The following is a 26,099-nucleotide window of genomic DNA, read 5'->3' on the forward strand; positions in this document are numbered from 1 at the left end:
TCTTTTGATTCACTTCCATTTCAATGCATTTTTATTGATATCGAATTAGGTTTGTGACCTTCGCACAAATGAAACTGGACTTGACCTCTCGCAAGTCTTCTTTTGATTCACTTCCATTTCAACAACTTTTCATTAACATCAAATTTGGTTTGTGACCTTCGCACAAATAAAACTTGACTTGTCCTCTCGCAAGTCTTTTTTTGATTCACTTCCATTTCAATGCATTTTCATTGATATCGAATTAGGTTTGTGACCTTCGCACAAATGAAACTGGACTTGACCTCTCGCAAGTCTTCTTTTGATTGATCGTCAGTTCAACAACTTTTCATTAACATCAAATTTGGTTTGTGACCTTCGCACAAATCAAACTGGACTTGACCTCTCGCAAGTCTTCTTTTGATTCACTTCCATTCCAACAATTTTTCATTAACATCAAATTTGGTTTGTGACCTTCGCACAAATCAAATTGGACTTGACCTCTTGCAAGTCTTCTTTTGATTCACTTCCATTTCAACAACTTTTCATTAACATCAAATTTGGTTTGTGACCTTCGCACAAATCAAACTGGACTTGACCTCTCGCAAGTCTTCTTTTGATTCACTTCCATTCCAACAATTTTTCATTAACATCAAATTTGGTTTGTGACCTTCGCACAAATCAAATTGGACTTGACCTCTTGCAAGTCTTCTTTTGATTCACTTCCATTTCAACAACTTTTCATTAACATCAAATTTGGTTTGTGACCTTCGCACAAATCAAACTGGACTTGACCTCTCGCAAGTCTTCTTTTGATTCACTTCCATTTCAACAACTTTTCATTAACATCAAATTTGGTTTGTGACCTTCGCACAAATCAAATTGGACTTGACCTCTTGCAAGTCTTCTTTTGATTCACTTCCATTTCAACAACTTTTCATTAACATCAAATGTAGTTTGTGACCTTCGCACAAATCAAACTGGACTTGTCCTCTCGCAAGTCTTCTTTTGATTCACTTCCATTTCAACAACTTTTCATTAACATCAAATTTGGTTTGTGACCTTCGCACAAATCAAACCGGACTTGACCTCTCGCAAGTCTTCTTTTGATTCACTTCCATTTCAACAATTTTTTCATTAACATCAAATTTGGTTTGTGACCTTCGCACAAATCAAACTGGACTTGACCTCTTGCAAGTCTTCTTTTGATTCACTTCCATTTCAACAACTTTTCATTAACATCAAATTTGGTTTGTGACCTTCGCACAAATCAAACTGGACTTGTCCTCTCGCAAGTCTTCTTTTGATTCACTTCCATTTCAATGCATTTTTATTGATATCGAATGTAGTTTGTGACCTTCGCACAAATGAAACTGGACTTGACCTCTCGCAAGTCTTCTTTTGATTCACTTCCATTTCAACAACTTTTCATTAACATCAAATTTGGTTTGTGACCTTCGCACAAATCAAACTGGACTTGACCTCTCGCAAGTCTTCTTTTGATTCACTTCCATTCCAACAATTTTTCATTAACATCAAATTTGGTTTGTGACCTTCGCACAAATCAAATTGGACTTGACCTCTTGCAAGTCTTCTTTTGATTCACTTCCATTTCAACAACTTTTCATTAACATCAAATTTGGTTTGTGACCTTCGCACAAATCAAACTGGACTTGACCTCTCGCAAGTCTTCTTTTGATTCACTTCCATTTCAACAACTTTTCATTAACATCAAATTTGGTTTGTGACCTTCGCACAAATCAAATTGGACTTGACCTCTTGCAAGTCTTCTTTTGATTCACTTCCATTTCAACAACTTTTCATTAACATCAAATTTGGTTTGTGACCTTCGCACAAATCAAACTGGACTTGACCTCTCGCAAGTCTTCTTTTGATTCACTTCCATTTCAATGCATTTTTATTGATATCGAATTAGGTTTGTGACCTTCGCACAAATGAAACTGGACTTGACCTCTCGCAAGTCTTCTTTTGATTCACTTCCATTTCAACAACTTTTCATTAACATCAAATTTGGTTTGTGACCTTCGCACAAATCAAACTGGACTTGACCTCTCGCAAGTCTTCTTTTGATTCACTTCCATTCCAACAATTTTTCATTAACATCAAATTTGGTTTGTGACCTTCGCACAAATCAAATTGGACTTGACCTCTTGCAAGTCTTCTTTTGATTCACTTCCATTTCAACAACTTTTCATTAACATCAAATTTGGTTTGTGACCTTCGCACAAATCAAACTAGACTTGACCTCTCGCAAGTCTTCTTTTGATTCACTTCCATTTCAACAACTTTTCATTAACATTAAATTTGGTTTGTGACCTTCGTACAAATCAAACCGGACTTGACCTCTCGCAAGTCTTCTTTTGATTCACTTCCATTTCAACAATTTTTTCATTAACATCAAATTTGGTTTGTGACCTTCGCACGAATCAAACCAGACTTGACCTCTCGCAAGTCTTCTTTTGATTCACTTCTATTTCAACAACTTTTCATTAACATCAAATTTGGTTTGTGACCTTTGCACAAATTAAACTGGACTTGTCCTATCGCAAGTCTACTTTTGATTCACTTTCATTTCAACCAATTTTCATTAACATCAAATTTGGTTTGTGACCTTCGCACAAATCAAATTGGACTTGACCTCTCGCAAGTCTTCTTTTGATTCACTTCCATTCCAACAATTTTTCATTAACATCAAATTTGGTTTGTGACCTTCGCACAAATCAAATTGGACTTGACCTCTTGCAAGTCTTCTTTTGATTCACTTCCATTTCAACAACTTTTCATTAACATCAAATTTGGTTTGTGACCTTCGCACAAATCAAACTGGACTTGACCTCTCGCAAGTCTTCTTTTGATTCACTTCCATTTCAACAACTTTTCATTAACATCAAATTTGGTTTGTGACCTTCGCACAAATCAAACTGGACTTGACCTCTCGCAAGTCTTCTTTTGATTCACTTCCATTTCAATGCATTTTTATTGATATCGAGTTAGGTTTGTGACCTTCGCACAAATGAAACTGGACTTGACCTCTTGCAAGTCTTCTTTTAATTCACTTCCATTTCAACAACTTTTCATTAACATCAAATTTGGTTTGTGACCTTCGCACAAATCAAACCGGACTTGACCTCTCGCAAGTCTTCTTTTGATTGATCGTCAGTTCAACAATTTTTCATTAACATCAAATTTGGTTTGTGACCTTCGCACAAATCAAACTGGACTTGACCTTTCGCAAGACTTTTTGTTCACATTTCATTAAATTTCGACCTTCGCTGAGGTCATGCTCAGTTTACCAATCCAAAAGTAATTGATTATATCAGAAAATCTCCCAAAACCTCAAACCAAAAAAAATAATAGTCATAAGTTTATTGAGGTACTGTTACAGTTCACCAAGTCTGAGCAACGAGGAAAATAAATCCAAGACTTGTTTTTCATCCAACATGATTGAGTTTTATTTTTGTAGTACATAGATTATTAAAAGCACAATAATCAAGCGGAACGCTATGATCCCATTTATAGAGTAAAAAATATACCTTACCATATAAAACAAGTTGATAATGAATCATGACTTTAATCGACATTCAACTTTTCTTTAGCATCGACAATCATCTTCGTAACACATAACAGGACCGTATCAACTCAAATTTCGTTCAGGTTGATTCTATAATCGAAATTATATTTCCGGTTCTTAATGTTGTATCTTTGCAAAATTATTTCATTGAACAGATCTTTTACCACTTGATAGCCAAAATATTCTGATCGGACAGAAATCCAACTCACTTTTTTCAATCGTTTCTATCGACTCAACATTCATTCATCAAGAACCTATTCAAACTTCTTTTTCGAAACATAACTTTCTCTCCATAAAATTGTCCATAATTTTTTTATCCAAAAGTTATTCAAATTAATAAAGTTCACACAGTTAGATAAAAGTTCACTTACCGATTATCACCAGCATTTGCTTTTCTTCAATCAAAGAAAAGATTCCTCTTTAGCCAACACCACATCCAAAACTTACCAGTGATTCCGTTCTCCATCACTGTGACTCCCTTTTTTAACACAAACCATTTCAAACCAGAATCTTAAAAAAAAATCATCCCGTTTCTTCCTTGTAATTGCCACAACACAATATGCTCAACAAACAACCCTATTTGGTTTTTTCTAGAACCACCTTTAATGACACTGTTGGGATAAGTTTTTTCCGATTTCTTTTCTGATTCCGTTCATTTATTTATCCACTTGCAGCATGCACACTTCAGATACATTTTATCCTTACACCCGGTAATGTTCCACTACCCACTGCGCCATTGTCGTAACTTATTTTAAATTTTTATTTTTTCCGCGAACAGGACGCGCAACTTTCATTCCCAAAAATCGTTAACTGAATGACGAAACAGAATGAATGCATCGGACTCGTCGTTTCCTAAAACATGCCTATTCGTTTACACCTTTGCATTCTCTGAGAGTGAATACGGTGTCATCTAAACTTATCTCGCTCTCATTTCATTAACTCTATATTCATTAGCTTCGTTCAATCGTTGGTAAAAGTCGGTTTCAACTGGATTCTGTCAACTTCAAACTTTTGTTTTACACGCTCGTACCTAGTCCTAATTTATTGAAATAAACATAATTATTTTTGAGACTGATCCAGCTCTTGGATACTACAATTGGTTAACGGTAACGCGATATTGCCCATAACTGTAATGTAAAAAATGTACGACAACGAATCGGGGATGACGATTTTTTCAATAAACAGCAGTTATTCGAGAAATATCAGGGTAGCTCATAACGCTACCGGTCAGTAGTTTTCAGCGGTAAAAACTCCAGAGTGTTTTAACACTAGAAAGACCGCACCAGTCAAAATGACTGGTGGGACACTTTGTTTGTTGAATATCTTTTGAACACTACGCTTTAAAAATTCGCAAAACATACGACTTTTCATGAATTTTTAATCTCTACAATACTGTGTATTTTTTATTTTTCTAACTCTTTTAATAAGCGAGAAATATTTCGCCATGGACACTCGGACCGTGACCAGTCAAAATGACTGGTAAAATTCACAACCCTATAACTCAAACAAGATAAATTTTTTTCGCTTGCTTTAGGTTTCATTTGCAATCTACATTCAAGGCAATGAGTCCTAATTGATTTATAGTGGGCAGAAGTGTGTAATTCATTATGAAATTATTGATTTTAAATGCGAAGTCGTGAAGATTTGAAGAAAAAGTTCTTGGATTGGCCGCTGTGTGGCGCTTCAAGCACTTGACTCCCAATTTTTTTGGTCTGTTTTGTTGCTCAACTATAATTGAACTTTCTGTCAAAATTTGGCGAAATTTCATCAAGATTTGTAAAAGTTATGTTAGTTTTAATACATGTCCATTCGAGTAATCGAGTAATTTTAGGTGATAAATATGTTTTATACTGAACTAGTATGAGTAAAATAATTATGAATTGTGTACTTATTCATTCAAATTTGAAGACCTTATTTCTATGAAACTAAACAATTTAAATGATTTTTTTTATATTTGATTATTTTTCATACGTTGGTTATCCACCATGGGTGCACGGATTCACCGCAGTTTCTGCCCAAGTATGTATTCACATGCATTCTTAGATTATTAGGTTCGACAAATTTCCAATTCAAGTTCCCTTACAGGTATTCCGGCGCCCGTGTATAAAGCTGGCAACTGATTGAACATTCTTTTTATAAGAGGAAACACATCTTACCTGTCGGCAACTTACGGGGTTTGAACCCTAGAGTTTTCTTGCCGATATCGGGAATCGAACCCAGTACACCTGGCATACCTAGACTAGACTCACGCCAGTCTATCTGATAGACCACATTAGCGCTAAGATTTTTCAACATGGGTGCACGGAATGGCTGTAAATTCGCCGTTATTAATTATATAGACATAAATAGTTTTCAACTTGCTTCAGAACACAACATATTTTTGAGTTAGATATGATAGGCATTTGAAATGCAACATTAGTCAATCGAAAAACTTTCAAGGAAAAACAAATCAATGTGTACATTTGACCATGTTGATTCATTATTTTTATTTCCACTGTTTTCCGTCGCACGACATAACTTGATGCATATAATTCCTAAAATTCACTCGATACATGATAACCGTTTTCCAATTTCTTGTATGTTGATCAGATCTTATCAGATAAATATACGATGGCAAAAACCTGTTTTTAAATAATAAATAAATAAATTTATTATTTCAAGATATAATTGAAATATTTCTTTTCCAGGAATGAAAAAAACGGAGCTTAAAATAAAAATCGTTTTTTAAATAATTATGTCTAAACATGAAAGACATGATTTCGACTTTGGTTTAGTTAAGATTTGTAATAATGCTTTTTAAAAAATTGCTTAAGTCCAATATTTGATTAAAACGCGGTGAATGCGTGCACCCATAGTGAAAAACCATGTATATAAAACAAATTTTTATTTGAATCTTTAAAAGTCTTTATTCTTTACCTTTAACATGCAAAAAAATTGATTTTGGATGAATGGCGGTGAATCCGTGCACCCATGGTAAATTGCTCTACCTATATAAAAAATATGCTTCAAAACCTACAATATCAGGTATAATTTATAGGCATCGGGTTGAAAAACTTCAGAGCGATGGATGCTAGAAAACATCTACTAAAACAAAACTGAAGTGAAATCGTGCACCCATGGTCAATAACCATAGCCATCTAACATGTTTTTATAATTAGATTGATAATGTGTTTCAATTTTTTGATAATTATTTGACATATTCATTTTATGACATACACGCATTCGTCAACTATGCCAAACTGAGGTGATTCCGGGCACCCATGGTGAAAAAATATTTCAATTTTATAATAAAAATGTTATAGAATTAATGATAAAATAATTTCAAAAGAAAATTTTTAAAAATATTTTGATAGAAAAAATTTCCCCTTTACCAGTCATTTTGACTGGTCACGGTCCGAATAGGTGTATTCAATTTGCCGGTCCTTCTAGTGTTAATGACATCAGCAATGGGAACGGGAACCAGAAACCACTTCCGAAAGTCATTTGTATACCAACTTCCGAGAAGTGCTGGGTACTTTCGAAATGGGGGGAAAATTCCCTGCATCCAGAAAGCAGTTCGGTTACGTTTCCATTGTTGCTATTTACACAGCAATACATGGGAACTTTAAAATAGGAGAAGAGGAGCCAGTTGGATGGAGCTCTCATCAACAAGGGCCACTTCAGTAGAAGATGATGGCTGGAGAGAAACATTGCCGGTAATGGAAACGAAAATTTAAATTTCTCAGATTAAAAATTTAAAAATATCTTTTTTTAAAGATTTGTATACAATATGATTGACAATATTGAAGAGCTAACGATTTAATTCTGTTCAACCGCTTTTAATGTTACGCTTAAACTTCAAAGGTGACTTGGAAAATATCAAGTTTTTATCAATAGATGAAAGCTTTTCGGACTGGTTGATAAATCGTTTTTTAGCCCTTGTTGTGTACATAATATCAGGAGAGATTTATTTGAAAAGTTTCACAATATTGTGCACTTGAAAAACAAAAGGAATATAAATAGAGAAAAAAAATGACCGTTGTAAAAAAGCGCAGAACGCAGATAGAAGTACTCAGAGATCGCAGTTGTTTTAAATCAGAACGAGCGCCAAAAGTGGACGAAGGATGAAATTCATTCTGTTAATTTTTTTGTCATGCTTGTTATGTTTGACATGAAATGCTGGAAAAGTTTTACAATGGTTAATTGTGTTTAAAGTTGGTATTTTTTAAAGTTTTACTTTTGAACGAAATTATCAGGAAGTCATGAGATAGTATTTAGCACTTATAAATGTTTTATTTTTTTTTCTTTTCAATTGGGTGCTCTAAAACATAATAAAAGGAAAACAATCATTGTTAAGCCCAACTTACACTTGTTTATTATATCAACACAAACTCTCCTAAGTAATCACCGAGGGCGTTCAGGAAAACAAGCAATTGTCAAACTCATTTCCCAAGTTCCTACATAGTTTGAGCGCGAAAGTCAGGGGAACGAAAATAAAAAATCCCAGCAAAAAGAAGCAACCCTTTGGACAGGACCCTCACGTTCTCCGGTTCATCATTAGGAAAAGGCTGGAAAAATAACGGTGACGAAACAGAGCGTCTTTCGGAGCCAGTTGATGATGCTGAAAACTTTCAGTCAAACTTTTAATTGGCAAACATTGCCGTAGCGAGCTCACTTTCGATCTCGAACTGAATTTTTCTACTTATTTTCTTTTGAAACTTTACTTCAGAAAAAAATACAAGTAACATCATACATCTTCTGGTGACACTGACTGGAAACTGAAATAAAAACTGTCATATGCACAAAGTTACTGAAAACACAGTTCCTCTTTGCTCCTTATTTTAAAAATGTTCTATTGAAAAAACGGATAATTGGATATTGCTAGTCAATAAGGACCTGCTATTAAAAACTTTTTTTGTGGATATATACTTGAAAAACCTGTGAAAAACTGTCAAAAGCCTTTAGTACCTAATTAGCTATTTGTTTTATTGTAAAAATAAGAAACGTTTACAAATTTTAAATTAATTTAATTTCAACAACCTACCAGGTTCGACTGCGGATTCATGTTGGTTTTAGCCAAAAATAAAGTTTTTCGGTGTGAGAACAGTTGGAAGCATTCGCATTTTGAGCCTGTTTCAAGGCAGAATTTAAACTTATTCTCACTTGTCACTTGCAAAACGTTCCAATCCAGAGTACCGTAAAAAGGGGTAACATTGATCACCGGGGTAGCTTTGATCAACATGAAATTTTTCCACATAATCATCAATAACTAAGTCTTAAGTCAAAATATCTCAAACCTTTTTTCCACGTTTAAATAAATATAAGTTGAGTTTCACATTGGGGAAAACTTGATTTGTTTTTGGAAATTTCAAATGCAAGTAAAAAAGTTATTTCAAAATCTTAAAATATCTATTTTTTCAAAGGCTCGCAAACAAACACCTTTCCTGATGAAATCAAAGCTTTTAGAAGCAAATAAGTTGATTTTAGGCAATGATCATTTATAATCCGGGCAGTTACGAACGTGTGTATTTTAAAAACTATTCATTTGATCGAGAAACTTGCTATGGCGAAAATGATGGTTAATATGAAATTTAATGTGAAAATATAAAAAAAAATATCAATGATTTCAAGAAATACTCTAACTTTTTTATAAAATCTCTTTTTTTTTTATCTTTGCACACATTTTTCAGTCATGTATTGGTTTAATTTTTTACCACAGAAGCAAAACCTTTGCAAAATCATGATATTTTACACAAACTCACCTGAAAAAGGCAATTGAAATCTGATTGGAACCTTTCCATGAGTAGGCATCTCGAAGAATTTGATCTCTTAAATCCGGGTTTAACATAAATTTTATAACATCTGTCATATTGCGTAAAAACCGGATCCACAAATTGCGATCTTTGGACTGATCATTATTAGTTATTTACTTGGTGTCTGGGGGGCTTGTGATATAGCTCAGTTGCTTTCTGAGCCGATGTCCGTGAGTTCGAGCCCAAGAGTAAACATCGATCACAGTTGTACCGGATAAGTTTTTCAATGACTCATCCGCCAACTTCATCGTTGATAAAGTCGCGAATGACATAAAGATGTTAAAACGACTATAATCGAAACAAAAAAAAAAACTCGGTGTCTACTAGTCAAGCCACACTTTTTGCCTGCCGGAAATGGATTTTTTGTATTATTTAAGGAGTCTGCATTCATAGACTATTTACCATATTTAAAAATCTATCAAAATTTAATAAAAATCTATCAAAAATAGGCAAGATAGTCCTTTTCATGTCCAACACAACGCTACTAAAGTTTTGCATATCCGAGCGTAGCTATCACCGAAATAAAGTGCCCGGATACTAAATGATCAAAGCCTTATTTGAGAGTTCAACTTTTTTTCTTAGTAAATATTTAGTTTTGGTGTAGTTTTTGTTGTAGTTTGAGGTAATTTTTGATATTAAAAAAAGGGACATTTTCAAAGAGTATGCCAGTCAAGGAAAAAAGGCTGGAAATCTTTTCAAATTGTACAGTTTAAAGGAAAAAATAAAAGGGGAATAGTGCGAGAGTCAAGAAAATTGAAAAAAGGTAAAATTTAATTTGTTTTTGTAGTCAAAATATTATAAATAATGTCAAAAATGTTAATTATTGTTCGGCCTAAACAAATTAAGAATCGAGATATTGTTTTTCTTTAACCGCAAAGAAATCTTAATCAAGAAACACAGAAATTCAAAAGGTGTTTTGTATTATTTATGACCAAGAAAACTTGTTAAAACCGTCAAATTAGAGACTGATCAATTTTACCCCAAAGAATTAAATTCTAAACAGAGATGAAATCGTTTTTTAAACCAAATTTAAAGTTGTCTTATACATTTCTGCAACCATGTTTTTTGTTTATATAGGAGTCCAGTATTGGTTTTAAAAAATATGAAACATGCCACATTTCTCAAAATAGAAAAAAAATCGAAAAATATTGAAATAAGTGATCAATCATACTCCGGATTACGGTACCCTTTAAACACCAATAAGGAAAATGTGGAAAAAATGACCGATTGGTTGCAAAAACAAAAATCCCTTTGGCCTATTGCCGACCAAATAGTCTTAAAGTAGCCTCGAAATGATCTTGAATTCAATTTTTCCTCAAGTCTAAACTTTCAAAAAATTGGATCAAAATCTGGAAAGTTGATATTGATCTTGGAACTATTCTAAGTAAGACGTATGATTTTTTTTATCGAAATCTTCTCAAAGCTATAGGACCTTCATTGATTTTGAATTGTATTTGAGGCTGTCTCAAAAGTTCAAAAGTGGTTCTCAAGCATTGCCGTTGGCCACCGTGCCAAATATAATGAAACTTCAAAATGGCAATTCAAAATTGAAAACTCAGAATCCGATTCATCATACACTTATCAAAATTTAATTTAGATTCGCTGGTCGGTTCAATGATTTATAACTGAAATAAAGAATTCATATTTGAATGCAAAACATCAGAATTTTAGTAAAAGATTGAGGGCTATGAAACAAATTTCACCTCTTTACTAATATTTTAAATTGATCTGGAATTTAGATTCAAATATCATTTTCAATCAAATTTGAAATTAAGATTCGGACTAAACTCGGAAAAAGTAATACAATCAAGATAAACATATTAACGTGGCTATGTCATTGTAGAACTCAAGTCGCCAGAAAAATCGTAGACTTATATTTTTTTTGTTAGTTCCATATAAAAATTTCAAATCTAGGCTTCTAGGTAGGTATAAATATAAATGGATTTCTGTCTGTCTGTTTGTCTGTTCCCCAAAGACTCGGAAACTACTGAACCGATTTGCATGAAACTTATCAGGAGGGGTCTTTGAGAACCGGGGAAGGTTCTTATAATAGTTTGAGACCCATCCCATTCTCTGAAAGGGGTGAGGGGACCTCCTAATCAAAAGAATTTAGAAAAAAATGGTAGGAGTAAATTTGGTTACGAGAAATGTTTCTGAAATGGTTTAGTGCCCCTCCCTCCTTCAAATGGAAAAAAGTAGCTAGGAGGGGGGCTTCCTTACATTTTTTGCACAATTCGAGAAATAATCAAGCAAACGGAACCAAATTTAGCATGCGAGGGTATATAGGTAGGAAGAATATATTAAAGATGGTTTGAGACTCCTCTCTCTTTCCAGTGTAAAGATAGAAAAGGGGAGGGGCCTCTTATACATTATTTTGCTAAATTCGAGAAGTGGGGTGAGTGGGGACGATGGCTATTAAAACAATACTGTGAACTATTTTTTAAAACTTTTAATGCAGAATTACAGTTTCTGTTTTTTTTTTAAATTTACTTGTAATCAATTCAATAACTGTAAAAGACATACGGTTCCGACAATAAAGCATGTTTACGGTGACTTTTTGTTAATTTTCTTTTTTTTTTAATTCGATGTGGAGTTCATGTGCATCTTTTCTATCGCAAACTTCTCGTAAAATAGCTGGCTTTTGACGAAAAATTCTAGATTGAAACAATCTTTACATTCGAAACAACCTGTCAGAAAATAAAACGACGGCTAATAAAAAAAACGAAAAAAGAGTTTATTTGCAAAAATCTAAAATTTTGTCTACAAACCGTACCTGGGGTGAGTTGGGACGGCTTCATACATACTTGATGTTTTCAATTTTTTCAATCTTCTTTCCTCCGTTCAATACAATTTAGCTTTATTTAGCATTTGGATCATGAAAAGTTGGGAAAGTACTTGTTTTTTCTGGAGTAAATATATATTTACGATAAAAGCGATCTCTTGTGTTGCAACATAAATGACACACAATAATCATTGAAAGATGCCTTACGTACTATTAGTGCACTTTTTTCAAAATTTTTTACGGTTCGAGCAATAGAGTAACGTATTCAACCAAGAAAACATAAATTTGTTGAAAATTTCCTAAGAAATCAACGGGAAAATCTACCGTTCCCACTTACCCCATAAGGCGGGGCAAGTGAGGACACCAGCAGTCCATAACAATTTACGTGATAACTTTTTTCGCTTTGCGTCTATCAAGCTCATCTTTACAGCATTTGTAAATAACATGTTCTGCATCACATTGAACGCAGTTTTATCAACATTGAACCACTGCTGATTTTTTAGTGATCTTTCAAAGTTGAACTATACGAAAAACCATCTCCACTTACCCCGGTGTGCCTTATTTATAAGAAATATATCTAAGCTGGTTTGGTTCCCCTCAAGGGATAGGAAAGAGAAGAAAAGTGTCATATGTTTGATTTGATAAATTACAGAGCTCATCAAATAATTTTACCAAATTTTACAGGGGAGAGTATAAAGGTACAAGAAATGATTGTATGGTTATTGAGAAAAAAAAACCCCTTTTCACCTTTCAGTGGGGAATAAGAGAGTAGAAAAGGAGTTCAACACAATTTTTTTTATTATTTTATAACTTATCCAAAGTATTCGAGTACGAAAAATGTTTCTATTTTTTTTTTAAGGAGAGATTCCATACAGTACTGAGCCGGGAATGGAGAAAGTTTTATCGCATAGTTTTTAAAGCATTTCAAGATAATGAATACATATTTTACATGAAAAGATTTTTTTTAAGATTCAAGACATCTCCTTCTTCCAGACGAGACAGCCAAAAATCATTTCAGAGAATCTAATCTTCTTTGTGTTCCAATATTAAATTTATGTGAAAGCTCTCATTGTAAAGATATCGAAAATTTATTTATTGTGAAATTATTTTCACACAATTTACTGATTTTAAGAAGGTATAGCAAAGCACACCGGGTCAACTAGTAAAAAAAAAAAATTAAACAAAGCCTTTTTTTGTTGCCTAATAGAAAACAAAAGTGCCTAAAATGAAATTTTTTTCCTAGTGCTTTTGTCATTTCACCTGTTTAATGTCTTGAAAAACTTTACTAGTTAGACGGTTTCCCTTAACGTGAAAGTAAAAAAAAATTGTCACAGCCTTTTGCAATAAAAAAAAATTAAAACACCATCTTTTATGTTTGAGGAGAAAGAGAAAAAAATTGTTCTGCGAAGTTGTAGATATCATCAAAGTTTGAAACTTTGCCGGAATAATAAGAGCTTTATCTCTATTCAGAGCAAATTTGTTTTTTTTTTTTAAATATTTATTATACTAAGGCCGGAACAAATTTCAAATCCTTCTTTTGTCACTCGGAGTTGAAACATCGCGAGGGGGGGACAGTAAAAATAATGCGAAAAACAAATAAATTGGAATAAATTGCACGAAAACTTGTATGCAACAATATTGCATACTATATAATTGCACAAAACCTTTATGTCTAGTAATTTTTAATAGAAAAATTCAATAAAATCAGGAATACAAAGGGTGAAACGACTCCCATCATTCAAAATTTGTTTTTTGTTCCTGTAATCTTTCAGAAGACAAGTAGTTTCTTGCTAAGTTTGTTGTACTTGAATCATATTTCATTTAGTTTATGGATCCACTAGCCCCGTTTTACTCTAGAAGATCGCAAAAATAAGAAAAATAAAACTTAAAATTGCTATATCTTCGGAAATAAAAGTCGTAGCAAGTTAAGATCTTGTGCATTTTAAGCGTCTCAATAGATTTTGTGAACATCTCAATCATGTTTATACAAAGCTTACAAAATTAAAATTTGGTTTTATCTTAAATATTTATAACTATGCACTGAATAGAGATAGAGCTCTTATTTTAGCAAAGTTTGATATTTTGATAACCCTACAACTTTGTAGAACAATTTTTTTCTGAGCAGACAAACAAAAAAGATAATGTTTTTATATTTTTCGTAGTAGGCTGTGACTAATTTTTTTATACTTTTACGTTATGGGAAACGGTCTAACTAGTAAATATTTTGAAGACACCTATAACAGCTTAAATGAAAAACAAAAGCATAGGGACGAATGCCTCCTGTGAAGTTAAAATCCCTTAAAAAAAAGCATTAGGAAAAAAGTTTCATATTAGGCCCTTTTGGACAACTGTAAACGGTTTAGCACAAATGTTGCAAAATTCAAAGGGGTATGTACTGAATAAAGTTTTAAAAAAATTCTAAAAATATATGGTTTCGTATGCAGGAGAGGGTTAAATAATTCTCTTTTTTTTTTTCAATATTTGCCGGAATTCAAGGTGGAATTCCCGGGAAAAGAATCATCATATTTCCCGGTTCCCGGGAGTCTTAAATTGGTCGGGAAATGGATACGCTTCAAATGTTTAACAATTCTGAATTGAATTAAAAATTAAAAAAAAAAAAATAACTTCGAGGACATATCTCTATGGACTGGTATGCAGTAGAGGGCTCATTAAATAGGAATGATACTGAACCGTTAACTAAGTTATTCATTGTTATCCATTTATTTCAATTTCTCAAAAAAATTATTCACCTACCAGCTTTTTTCAATATTTTTGAAAGTTAATCACTCTTTTTTCATTTAAGCATACAGAAAAAAAAAATCCGAAAGCCTGTCTCGATAAACAATCCCGTGCGGTTACTGCCAGAAAACTTTTCTAGCCCAATCAACTTTTCCATTAAGGGAAAGCTCATTTCCATAACCATCTCTCTTAACCTTTTTTTGTGTCGTGCCGTGCGCCCTCCTCCCATTCCTGGTACATATCTCTTTCCGGTTCAGGACTCGGTTCCCAAAACCTCCCTGCTGCTGTCTCTCGCTAATGTTCCTGTTTATTTCTCCATTTTCATTTCAGCAAACGGAAAAGTTTGTCCCATCCTTCGAGACTGTTTCGATGGCCGTCAGAAGTATCTCCCAACAATTTAATTGGACCGAAGCGATTCTGTACGCTGCAGGTGAGTTCCGCTTTTCGGCCAAATGGTCCTTGTTATTTCTTTGTTTCCATTTTGTTTTATTTTTTCTCGTTTTTCTGGCGTCAGTTTTACCCTTTCGGCCGAGGATTATGGAAAGTTTGAGAAGTTTTCAATTTGCAACGATTTACGAAATATGAATCAGCAGACCTCGGCTTTCGGCATCATGGAAATAAGCGGAACTTGATTGCAGATGGTAAAAAACTTCAAGACCGTTATTTTTCCTTTTTTCTTATGTATAAACAAATAAAAAAATATTCGTTAAATTGAATGTTGAGTTTTTGAAGTAACTGAACTCTGATGTTGGTCCATTTTTATTATACTGCCTTTCTAACTTTTACCACATGTCTTAAAATTGAAGCAATTGACAATAAAATTTCATCAAAATTTCCGATTTTTACTGAATTGGTATAAAAATGAGAAAACGGAAGCATTATCACTTTTTTCTCAGAAGTCAAAACTGTCGTGATTTTTGGCCTGGCTTCTACCAGACCGAACTGAACGCCATGAGAAACATTTCAAACTGCAGATTTTGAAAGTCATGTTATTTTTCTGCGAGACCGAAAAAACTCAAATAGTTCAGTGGGTCGTGTTTCTTGGGTTATAAACAATTGATTTTGGTCGTTAAGTTAAACGGAAATCGTCTATAGTTAAAAATATTCGTACTTCAAGCTCAAGTGACTCGAAAAAATGCGAATGGCGTTCAGTTCGGTCTGGTCGAATCCCGACCTTATGATACTTATGAATCTTAATTCAGAGATTCACTCAGACACGTCTTTCACTCACAAGAAAAGTTCAAAAGCTGTTTTTTGTATGTTTTGCAAGGTGTTGCCAAAATAACAAACGTTGTCAAAGACATTTATTTTATTTTATTTATCTTCAGTGTTGTCGATTACAACTATTATTTTATTTTTAATTAAATTTGATTTATTTTCTGCATATCCTTCATCTCAGTTTTGCCAGAAATTGCACAAATTTATTGATGTTTTCAACCCATTTTCAACATTTATATTAAATGCTTATATTGCGTGAATTTTTCTTCTTTGTGTTATCGATATAAATTTTCTATTTTATTTTCAAATCCTTTCCACATTTAGAACTAACTACGAAAAATTAATTAAACCTCCCATGGGGGTCCAAAAATGCCAAGCGAAATATTTTTCTTGTACCTCCAATTTTCCAATTTTAATTTTCAAATTTTGAAGAACGACCAAAATGATTCGAAAACATCATTATTGACTAAGTCATCACCATTCAATTTCACCACAGTTCTACTCCTTTTTTTAATTTCTCACTTGTTGATAGAAATTTAGTATCAAATATCGAATATTAAGATGACTAAGCTCCTGCCTTTTGCCGTTTTTACTTTATTTGCAAAATTAAGTATTTTGCGATCAAATTTTATGAAAATTAACATGAAAACGATTTTTGGAAGCCTAAATTATTATTTGAAGTTGACTGATGTGTTTCGATAAAAAAAAAAAACAATGTTTCAAGTGTTTTTCTTCGTCATTTTTATGAATGATTCTGTTATTGGCCCCGAATTGCACGGCCCGGATACTGACGGAATTTTTTTTGGGATCTTAGGATAGAATCATTCCAGATTTTGTGGATCCAAATTTCCTTATAAACCTTGAAACTCGATGTAAGTGATCAGATTTTGGGTTCTGTTTCCAATTTATTGTTCTTGTATTTCAGTTTGGATCATCATTGGGAGATAATCCTGATTCCAATATTGATTTTTCATTTAAAACTTAAACTTGATACATTTTCCTTGTTCGAAACTCAAAACACACCGTTTCGAAATATAAAAAGAAAATATTTTAAATTTCAAACAATTTTTAAGGCATGGATTTCAAGCTTTAACGTTTAATTCCTAAGCAAAATCGAAACTTAAGAGAGTCAATCATAATCTTCATTTAGATTCACAAGTTGAACTTCGAAAAAATAACTGAAGGATTTCTGGTTGAGAATCCTGATAAAAATTTAAATTTTTTGTTCATAAATAGGCTGGAAAAATTTGAACTTCAAATTTTGAAGTCTTTTAACAAACCACGAGGGATGGGATGAAAAAAAATATGCCAAATTACCATTAAATAGGACAAAAGCCAGCAAGCAACAGACTTGCATAAAATCTACATTGCTCAATATCGAAAAAACTATTTATTTAGATTGAAAATTTAAAATATCTTGAATCAGGGCCGTAGGACTCATGGGGGTGGTTTGGTGACTGATTTGTACCTGTGATGTTTTGCCCAACAATGCACAAATAGAAAAAAAATTAAACAAATTATGTTTGTAACTAAATAACTTTTCATTTTTAAGTACTTTTACATTAAAAGTTTTCGTATTAAATTGTAACTTTTGAAAATTTATCCTGAACATGAAAGGTGAGCTAAATTAGTTTTCATCGATGGTTAAAATCATTGAATTAGTTTAAGAGCCTAGTACATCACACATAGTTGATTTGAGCATAAAATAAGCTTTTTTGGAGAGCCTTCCATTTCTTAAAAATTTTTGATTCTATACTCAAATAATACAAGAAAAATCTTCCATATTCTTTTTTAAATTCAAAGATTGAAGCCTTTGGTGAGAATAATTAAAATTTTCAAAAAAAACACAAGGAAGTGATGAAAAAAATTTTCGAGCTAAAAATCAAGATCATCAAGAAATCATGGGTTTAATTTAATTGAAAACTTAATATTCGGACCTGGATTTCTATTATGAAGTAAGAAAATTCTGAAAAAGTGTAGCAGAATTTAGAACTTGGGATGGGTTTTTGAAATTTTGGCGTTAGTTTTTAGTTTAGATTTTTACTCTTAAATATCTTATTTAACGATTTCCATAATTTGATTCTGAATTTAGAATTTGAGTGTAGAGTAGGATACCTCGCTGCTTTTTTGGATCCTCGTGAAGGTGGTTGAAACGAAATCTAATATGAAAGCAAAAAAAAAATTTTGCGAGATGATTGCTGGTCATTTTCACCAAAAAAAAAGATAGAAGTGATGCATGTCCCCTAGACTGCCTCAAACTTGTATGGAAAATTTAAAACCTGTGAAATGTCATACGCTGCAGGCTTAAATTGATCCTGGGCCTAGTACAAGATCTCATGCCAAATTTGGGCCAGATCGGACCACGGGAAGGGGTCGCTCAACGAGCCTGAAGTTTGTATGGGATTTTGAGACATTTTGTTCGAGAGGAACTTGAAAAACCAGTTTTTTGTCAATAACTTTTGTCTCCTTCGACCGATTTCTTTCAAAAACGGGTTTTCTTAAAACCTAAACTATGATAAATATTTCATCCGCAGGTTTCATTTCAATTAAAGTTAAGATAAATAAATTATTAAGCTTCAAAAATTGGTTAACTTTTTGACATAGAATTACGTCTTACGGCAACACTATAGGGGGACAAATTGAAATTCGCAAACGGATCTCGCGTCACGAAAACTTTCCAACTCAAAGACATCCTTTTTTAAAGACATATTATCCCTGCTCATCGTTGATTGGCTGGTCGAAATTTAAAAAAAAACTCGGACGCCACGCCCCTTGGTGAGTCCCTGTCAACAAAATGTATAAAAACAAGGGGTCGCCTGCGAGCTGGTTTCAGTTTCTGTTTGCCCGTCGAGTTGAATAGTTCTGCTGCGCTACGATCTGCGTTTGGACCCCACCAGTGGTAATCCAACGCAGATATCGTTTTGCAGTTTAGCTCAGTGGCATCCATTTGAGTAGGAGGAGCAGTAGAGGCGATCCGAACAAGTGGCGGAGATATGTTGCCACGACTTGCTGCCATGACATTATGTTGAATGTCATGACAGGTTAAAATGTCAATTACTTGTCATTTACACAAGATATTCAGCGCACTGTAAAATTATACAAAACAACATGCGTTGTAAACAATCCACCCCGATTGCGCATATTACTAATATACTACCGTACATTTTTTCGCAGTATATCGATACGTTCACATTTTAAACATTTCCATTTTCTCTCTGACTTTTACACAACATAAATTTACTTCATACAAAGCACACATTTAACTCACCCCTAACTCATAGACACCACACCTCTAACTCATACACACCACATATTTCACTCACACGCAATTCACGCTCAGTCCACACATTTTACCCGTTTTCCCCATTGCCATAGGCCAAAAATAGAAAGTCAGTTAAACTTTCTGAATGTGTTGGCCCTGAAAAGGGCCATTTGATTGTTATTAAACAAGGGTTGAACTTAGCCGATATGGCATTTCAGTGCACCTTTGCGCTAGCGATTGCTATATGAGAATGGGAATAGGCAACTTCACTTTGAGAGAAACGCATGAGAGGAGCTTCCAGAAAACTGGTTTTTCTTTTGCACTGAGTCAAGCGTATGCATGAAAGGCAGCGGTGCCAGGTGTTAAACGTGCAAAATGGGTACGTTTTTTTTTAGTACACCGTTAATGATTTGTATGATTTTTTCTCTCTTTCGAATAGGCATTGATCACGCGTGGAAAATGTACATTTAATGTGCATCTTTTTTTGCACTGATCCTGTAAGCTAGCGTGGAAGCTGTGTCAGGTGTTGATTTAGAAAAATATTTATTGGATTTTGGGATAAAGGAACGATTCATGAAATAATCGATTGTTTGAAATTTTGTTTTTCTTCAGCTTACTTTTTTCTCCAATCAATGAAAAACAAAAATTGCATAAAAAAATTTATGCGAAAATTCAAAATTCCTTATTAAAATAAACAACAGGTTTATTACCAGCACTGCACTGGCTGACCAGCAAGTGTTTGATTATTCAAAGCTCGCATGTTCTTCGCATTGATTGCATAAGTACCGGGCGCAATGCATCTCAGCGATAATGTATTGAGTTTTGATTGACGCCGTTTGTCCGTATCTTAATATCGCCTTTGGGTATGCAACTGTTAAGTTTTTCAAACTGTTTTGTTGACCGTTATAGATAATTTATATTAAACTGACCAGCTTTATTTGAGCTGCAAATTCAATATGAAAGCATTGACATTGGACACACAGTATATGTATAGTTTCGTCTACATTCATACATTTGTTTTGAGCTGCATACTTAGAATTTTTTCAAAAATATATTGACACAAAACCAGTTGTCGTAATTCTACGTTAACTTTGCGGTCGTCTCAAACACAACCTCTTCAACTTTTTAAGGGTGATATTCATCACTGTTTTCATGAGGCGGCTAAATGTCCGACCAGGACACTCAATGTGAAATGCATGCTGTTTCGTCAAATAATGACCGATTTTAACCATTGTTGTTGCGCTCGATTGCAATTTTTGATGTTTTTCTAATATTTGTGTATGAATGATATTCACTTGATAGTTCGGAAAGAAGTAAGGGCGGAAAAATTTTAACCGTTGTTACAAAACGCTTTAGATGTTTTTTCCATGTTTCCAAATGTTTTGTGTAAGCTGTTGTGTCATTTGCTAGATTTAATTAGGGAACTAGGGTAACAATTTTATATTAGCTAGAATTCAATTAAAATAAAAACAACAAGAACATATTTTGTTAGATTAAGTCAGGCGGGCTTCAGCGAGGGTGTATATTCATGGTACTATGAACATGGAGGGATGGTCCTCCATATTGGGTGGCGTAGCAAACCAAGGAAATTGTAAGAAGGCAAAGATGAAGATGACCTAGCGTCCGTCATAGGTCATTTCTATCTTGGCGTTCGTATGTGCGAGTTGTGAGTGTGAATTTTTAATTTGTGTAAAATACGTGGCAGGAGTTGAGCAGGACAATCTGATCATTCAGGACCTTTTAATTTTGGATTGATTTTTCCTGGAAAACCCCCCGAGACCTCACACGTACATACGATTCGGCCTAGGTAGTCCAAGACTGCCTACGCCTAAACCGTAAAGGACTCAGCTCTCTGGTTCTGCGGAGCCATAACCACTAAGGAGAAACGTCTCAGGCCTCAGGGCCTTAACTATAAAGGAGACCCCCTCTCGGCGCGACCAATACGGCCTTGCTGTGGTCCGCCGATTGCGTCAAAGAGGGAAGACGCCCTTGCCAACTATTTCCGAGGCCCAAATACGCCATTTTGGGCCACCTACGCAAGCCACGTTTTGTGATACCAGCAACCAGCAGCAGCAGACCAGTAACAGCAACCCGGAAGCGCGCCAACGTTTGCATTAAATCCGTCGACGGTATGTACTTCCTGTAAAGTTTGTCTGAAGTGCCCCTGAACCACACAAATACACCCACACCCACACTTTTTGCAATCAATAAAACCCTCGAGATTAAAGTCAATAAATTCTTGCAGTTTCAACTAAATATAAACTTTTTTCTGATTTAGCAAGAAACACCACAGTTTACTCTTTAGAATTTTGTTCCGCGTTCCCTCCGGGTACCCAGTAGTAGGCCGACCCTGAGACACAGTTCAGGGGTCTCCTGCTGCTGATCTAGATTTCCGGGAGTGTTGGACCAGTAGGTTTTAAAATGCTTGACAATTTAAAAGAAAAATTGCATAACCACGGGGGCTTAGGAACATGACTGGACGATTTGTGATGCCAATGAAAACATTCACCCTCATTCTCTATCAAAAGAAAGCTACAGGTAATATAATAAAAACCCGATTTAATACACTTGACAGTGGATTGTAGCCTTTCTTACAGCCTGTAAATTATATTTGGGTACATATGTCACAAAATGAATTATGATTAATGAATTTCATACGCAGTAAATCCAAAAAGAATTTAGGAAATAAAAATTTGAAGTTTTTAATTGGAGATTTTTGAATGACTAGATTCTGGAATATCTTGTAAAATTTCGTTTCTATGACATTATAATCTAACTTAATTTACTCTTTTTGGAGTTATAGCATATGGTAACTTCAAAATGGAAGGGGTATAAAAATTAAGAATACAATTTGAAAAATGATGCATGACCATGTATTTCAAATAATCCAACTTCTCAAGTAATGGATACATAGATAAAATTATTGGATAAAATTTCAATTGCTAGAGTAAAATACGATATCGAAACGTAGAAAATCGGTAGAATAAATTTTGAAAATCAAAAATTTAGAAAATTTTGAAATCGCAATATTTTTAATTATGTATATTTGCCATTTTTTCAATTGCCAAATTTTTCAATTTTGTCAATTTTGTCAAATTTGTCACTTTTGTCAGTTTTGTCAATTTTGCCAGTTTTGTCAATTTTGTCAGTTTTGTCAATTTTGTCAATTTGGTCGATTTTGTCAATTTTGCCAGTTTAATCAATCTTGTCAATTTATGAATTTTGTGGATATAGTGAATTTAGTCGATTTTGTCTTAGTCAATTTTGTCAATTCTGTCAGTACTATCAATTTTGTCAATTTTGTCAATTTTATCAATTTTGTCAGTTTTGTCAGTTTTGTCAGTTTTGTCAATTTTGTCAATTTAGTGAATTTTGTCGATTTTGTCATCGTCAACTTGGTCAATTTTGCAAATTTTCTCGATTTTGTAAATTTTCTCGATTTTGTCAATTTTATAAATTTTGTCAATTTTCATGATTTTGTCAACTTTGTCAATTTTGCCATTTTTGTCAAATCAGTGAATTATGTCAAGTCAGTCAAGTTTGTCAATTTCGTCAATTTCGTCAATTTGGTCTATTTTGTCATTTTTTTTTAATTTTGTCAATTTTGTCAATTTTGTCATTGTTTTTTTTTTGGTCAACCTGGCCAAAATGGTTAATTCGGATAGTTTTATCTGTTTCTTCATTCAACTTTGTCGAATATTATTATTAGCTTTTTAGCTTTATGTGCATGTTCCAAAAAAAAACCAAATGCTTCAAACTCTACTATGGAGGGCTTGGTGGCGCTACTGTTTGGTTGTTATTTTCCACTGGCTCCAGCAAGTGAAAGTTCGGATTGACTTCCAAGCCGTCCTCGTTTTTTTCTAGACACCAACCCCAACAACAACGCAACAATTGCACAGGTTTTTCGATGCGAACGTAAAGTTTTCATCGCGCAACGTTAGATCTGGAGAGAGGAAGAGAAAAGGGAACAAAAAAAAACCAAGCCCGAGAGCTTAAAGCTCGAGAGGATTCAGTAGCATTTGTCCTATTGGATTCAATTTGCTTCCACGGGCGAAATTCTCTCCTGTCGTTCGTGCTTAGAAAAAGCTCCCTGAGCACGAACGGCACGTGAGAAGATGAGATGGTGTGCATACATCGTCCGCGTTCCCTCCCGTGTCGTTTTCCCCTTCTCAGAGCAATCTATGCTTGAGAATCTATCGTTGGGCGAGACGGGACTTACCATCACTATAGAAATATGCGATGTGAGGGTCTAGTCCTTCGGCTTGAGTCATTTGATTTCGGGGTTGTACCTCGTGTTGCAATCCCTTACATAAACTTTAATTTTGGGTAACAGTCCCAAAATTAATTTTTTGGCTCCTGTTCGCCTTAGGGTGGACTGGTATATACTTATATAATTTCTACGTTTACTGGTAATATATAAATTATGACATTTTGTTTACTGACATCTATTTGTCAATACGCTGGGTACGCTTTCACTCCGTGTAATTCCCCATAAGGAAAACAGAGGGCGCTTCCAATCCAACGAAAAATATGAGTTTTCGTTGGATTGGAAGCGCCCTCTGTTTTCCTTATGGGGAATTACACGGAGTGAAAGCGTACCCAGCGCTTATCGCTCCATGTTTTCGATCATCTTCATGAGTGATTGCTGGAAAACTCTGGCAAGCCAAATGGATACGTTTTTTGGAGTGATGATTTGATGATAATTACTATGAAAATTTATTTTTCAAACTATTTTGTTTTTTTTTTCTTTCTTTTATACATTGAAGAGGGAAAAAAATCAAATTTTTTAAGACAAAAATCATTTTTATTGTACTGCCCAGTTTCGCAAAAACGTAGTGACAAAGTTTACAAAACTTCACACCAATACACACAAACACACTGACATGGTCTGAACTCGTCGAGCTGATTCGATAGGTACCTATAAAGGTATATCTAAGACCCATAATTAAGGATCTCACAAATCGACCGATAACTATACCTTTCTGAAAGAAAGGCAAAACGTGAGAAAAATGTAAAAGGAGCTCTTTTAGAAAAATTATCATTTTTATATTTGCATCATAAAGCCTTGGTCCATGTGTTTTTCGATCTGAAAAAAATTGTTGGCGGTTGAGTCGCCCAAAGCTGGAAATATGTACAATAGACTGCCCCAAATTTGTATGGGAAATTCAAAACTTGTGAAATGTTATGCGCTGTAGGCTAAATTTGATTCTAGTCCTAGTACAAGATCTCATGCCAAATTTGGGTCTCACCGGATCATGGGAAGGGGTTGCTCAACGAGCTTGAAGTTTGTATGGGATTTAGAGACATTTGGCTCTGAAAAAACATGAAAAACATGTTTTCATCAATAACTTTGGTTCTCGTTGGCCGATTTCTTTCAAAAACGGTTTTTCTTAAAGGATTGTGTTCATCACTGTCAATAAGTCGGGGCGGTCGAACATATTGACGCCTCATTAACGGTAATGAATACCACCGAAAAAAGTCAGCCCATTTTTGAAGCCTAATAACTTTTTTATCTTAACTCTTATCGAAATGCAGTCCTCGGATGAAATATTTATCATGTTTTAGGCTTTTAGAAAAATTATTTTTGAAAGAAATCGGCCGAAGAAAATTAAAGTTATTGAAGAAAAACTGGTTTTTTTATTAAAGCTTAGTTCTTTTAGAAATGGGACACTTTCATTTGCTAATAGCTCGTTAACTAGTTATTGGATATTAAAAATTTGAACAGCATTTTGTTGCCTGTAAAAAGTACTATTCGACCTATTTTTTTCAAAATTTAAAATTTACGCGTTTTTGAGATATGTACGATGCTTGAGAAAAAGAAAAAAAAATTTTTGCACAGATTCCTTTAAAATTCGTCATTATCAAATTGATAGCTGAAAAAACCGTTGATTATTCAAAGAATTACTGAGTTTATGTGGTGGATAAGTATGCAAACACTGTCAATAATGTCCACAAAGTTCAAATCAAGCATTGGAGTGAAGCAGATGATCGGCAACAACGGTTAAGGATCATCAAGGAATGCAAGTCTCATACCAGCATTTTTAATTTTCAATAAACGAAAAGCTAAGGGTAGATCGCTGAAATGTCCAAAACAATTTTCTCCGATAAGCTGAAAGTGTTGCCTAGTGATGACTCATTGAAATCCAACCTCAAACAGCCATTTTTTGATAGTTCCAAAGCTCTTAAGCTGTAAAACCGGTACCGAAAAAAAAACGTTCAAAAATGTGATAAAAAATAACCAAATTTGTTCATTTCGAAACAACTGTATCCACTAAAATGCTTCCAGTTTCCAGTTTCCAGAGAAGTATTGGACCAGAAAGTATCAGAAATTGAAGAAGGAAGGTGAAGCCACCTAAAATATAGATTTTACAAAGTATAAGTTGGAGAAACTGATCAATACCATGACAGAAAAAAGTGTGCGCCGGCCAATGGGAGACACCAAGAATAAAGTAGAAATTTCTTTTACAAAAAACGGTAAATATTTTTTTTCAAATTTTTTCATGAAAAATCATAACATTGCCTACTTTTCCTTCATAGAAAGTATTTCGTTCAAACGAATGGTTTTTGAGATACAGGCATTTGTAACTGTCCCATTTCTAAAAGAACTAAGCTTTAGCATCACAAATCGTCCATTCATGTTCCTAAGCCCCTGTGGTTATGCAATTTTTCTTTTAAATTGTCAAGCATTTTTCCGCCCTTACTTTCCGAACTATCAAGTGAATATAATCCAAACTCAAA

The 26,099-nt window shown here is 34.0% G+C and overlaps 1 protein-coding gene across 1 annotated transcript in view; it reads left to right on the forward strand.

Annotated features, from left to right (window-relative positions):
• LOC129753421 (uncharacterized) overlaps positions 1–26,099 on the forward strand; it is a 345,448-nt gene that overhangs the window by 215,544 nt on the left and 103,805 nt on the right. Inside the window, exon 4 of the mRNA XM_055749245.1 lies at positions 15,212–15,311. Within this exon, the coding sequence (XP_055605220.1) occupies positions 15,212–15,311 (100 nt within the window). The remainder of the gene's footprint in view (positions 1–15,211; positions 15,312–26,099) is intronic.

The sequence above is a fragment of the Uranotaenia lowii genome, chromosome 3 (assembly GCF_029784155.1).
Source record: "Uranotaenia lowii strain MFRU-FL chromosome 3, ASM2978415v1, whole genome shotgun sequence".
In the NCBI taxonomy this organism is placed as follows: Eukaryota; Metazoa; Arthropoda; class Insecta; order Diptera; family Culicidae; genus Uranotaenia; species Uranotaenia lowii.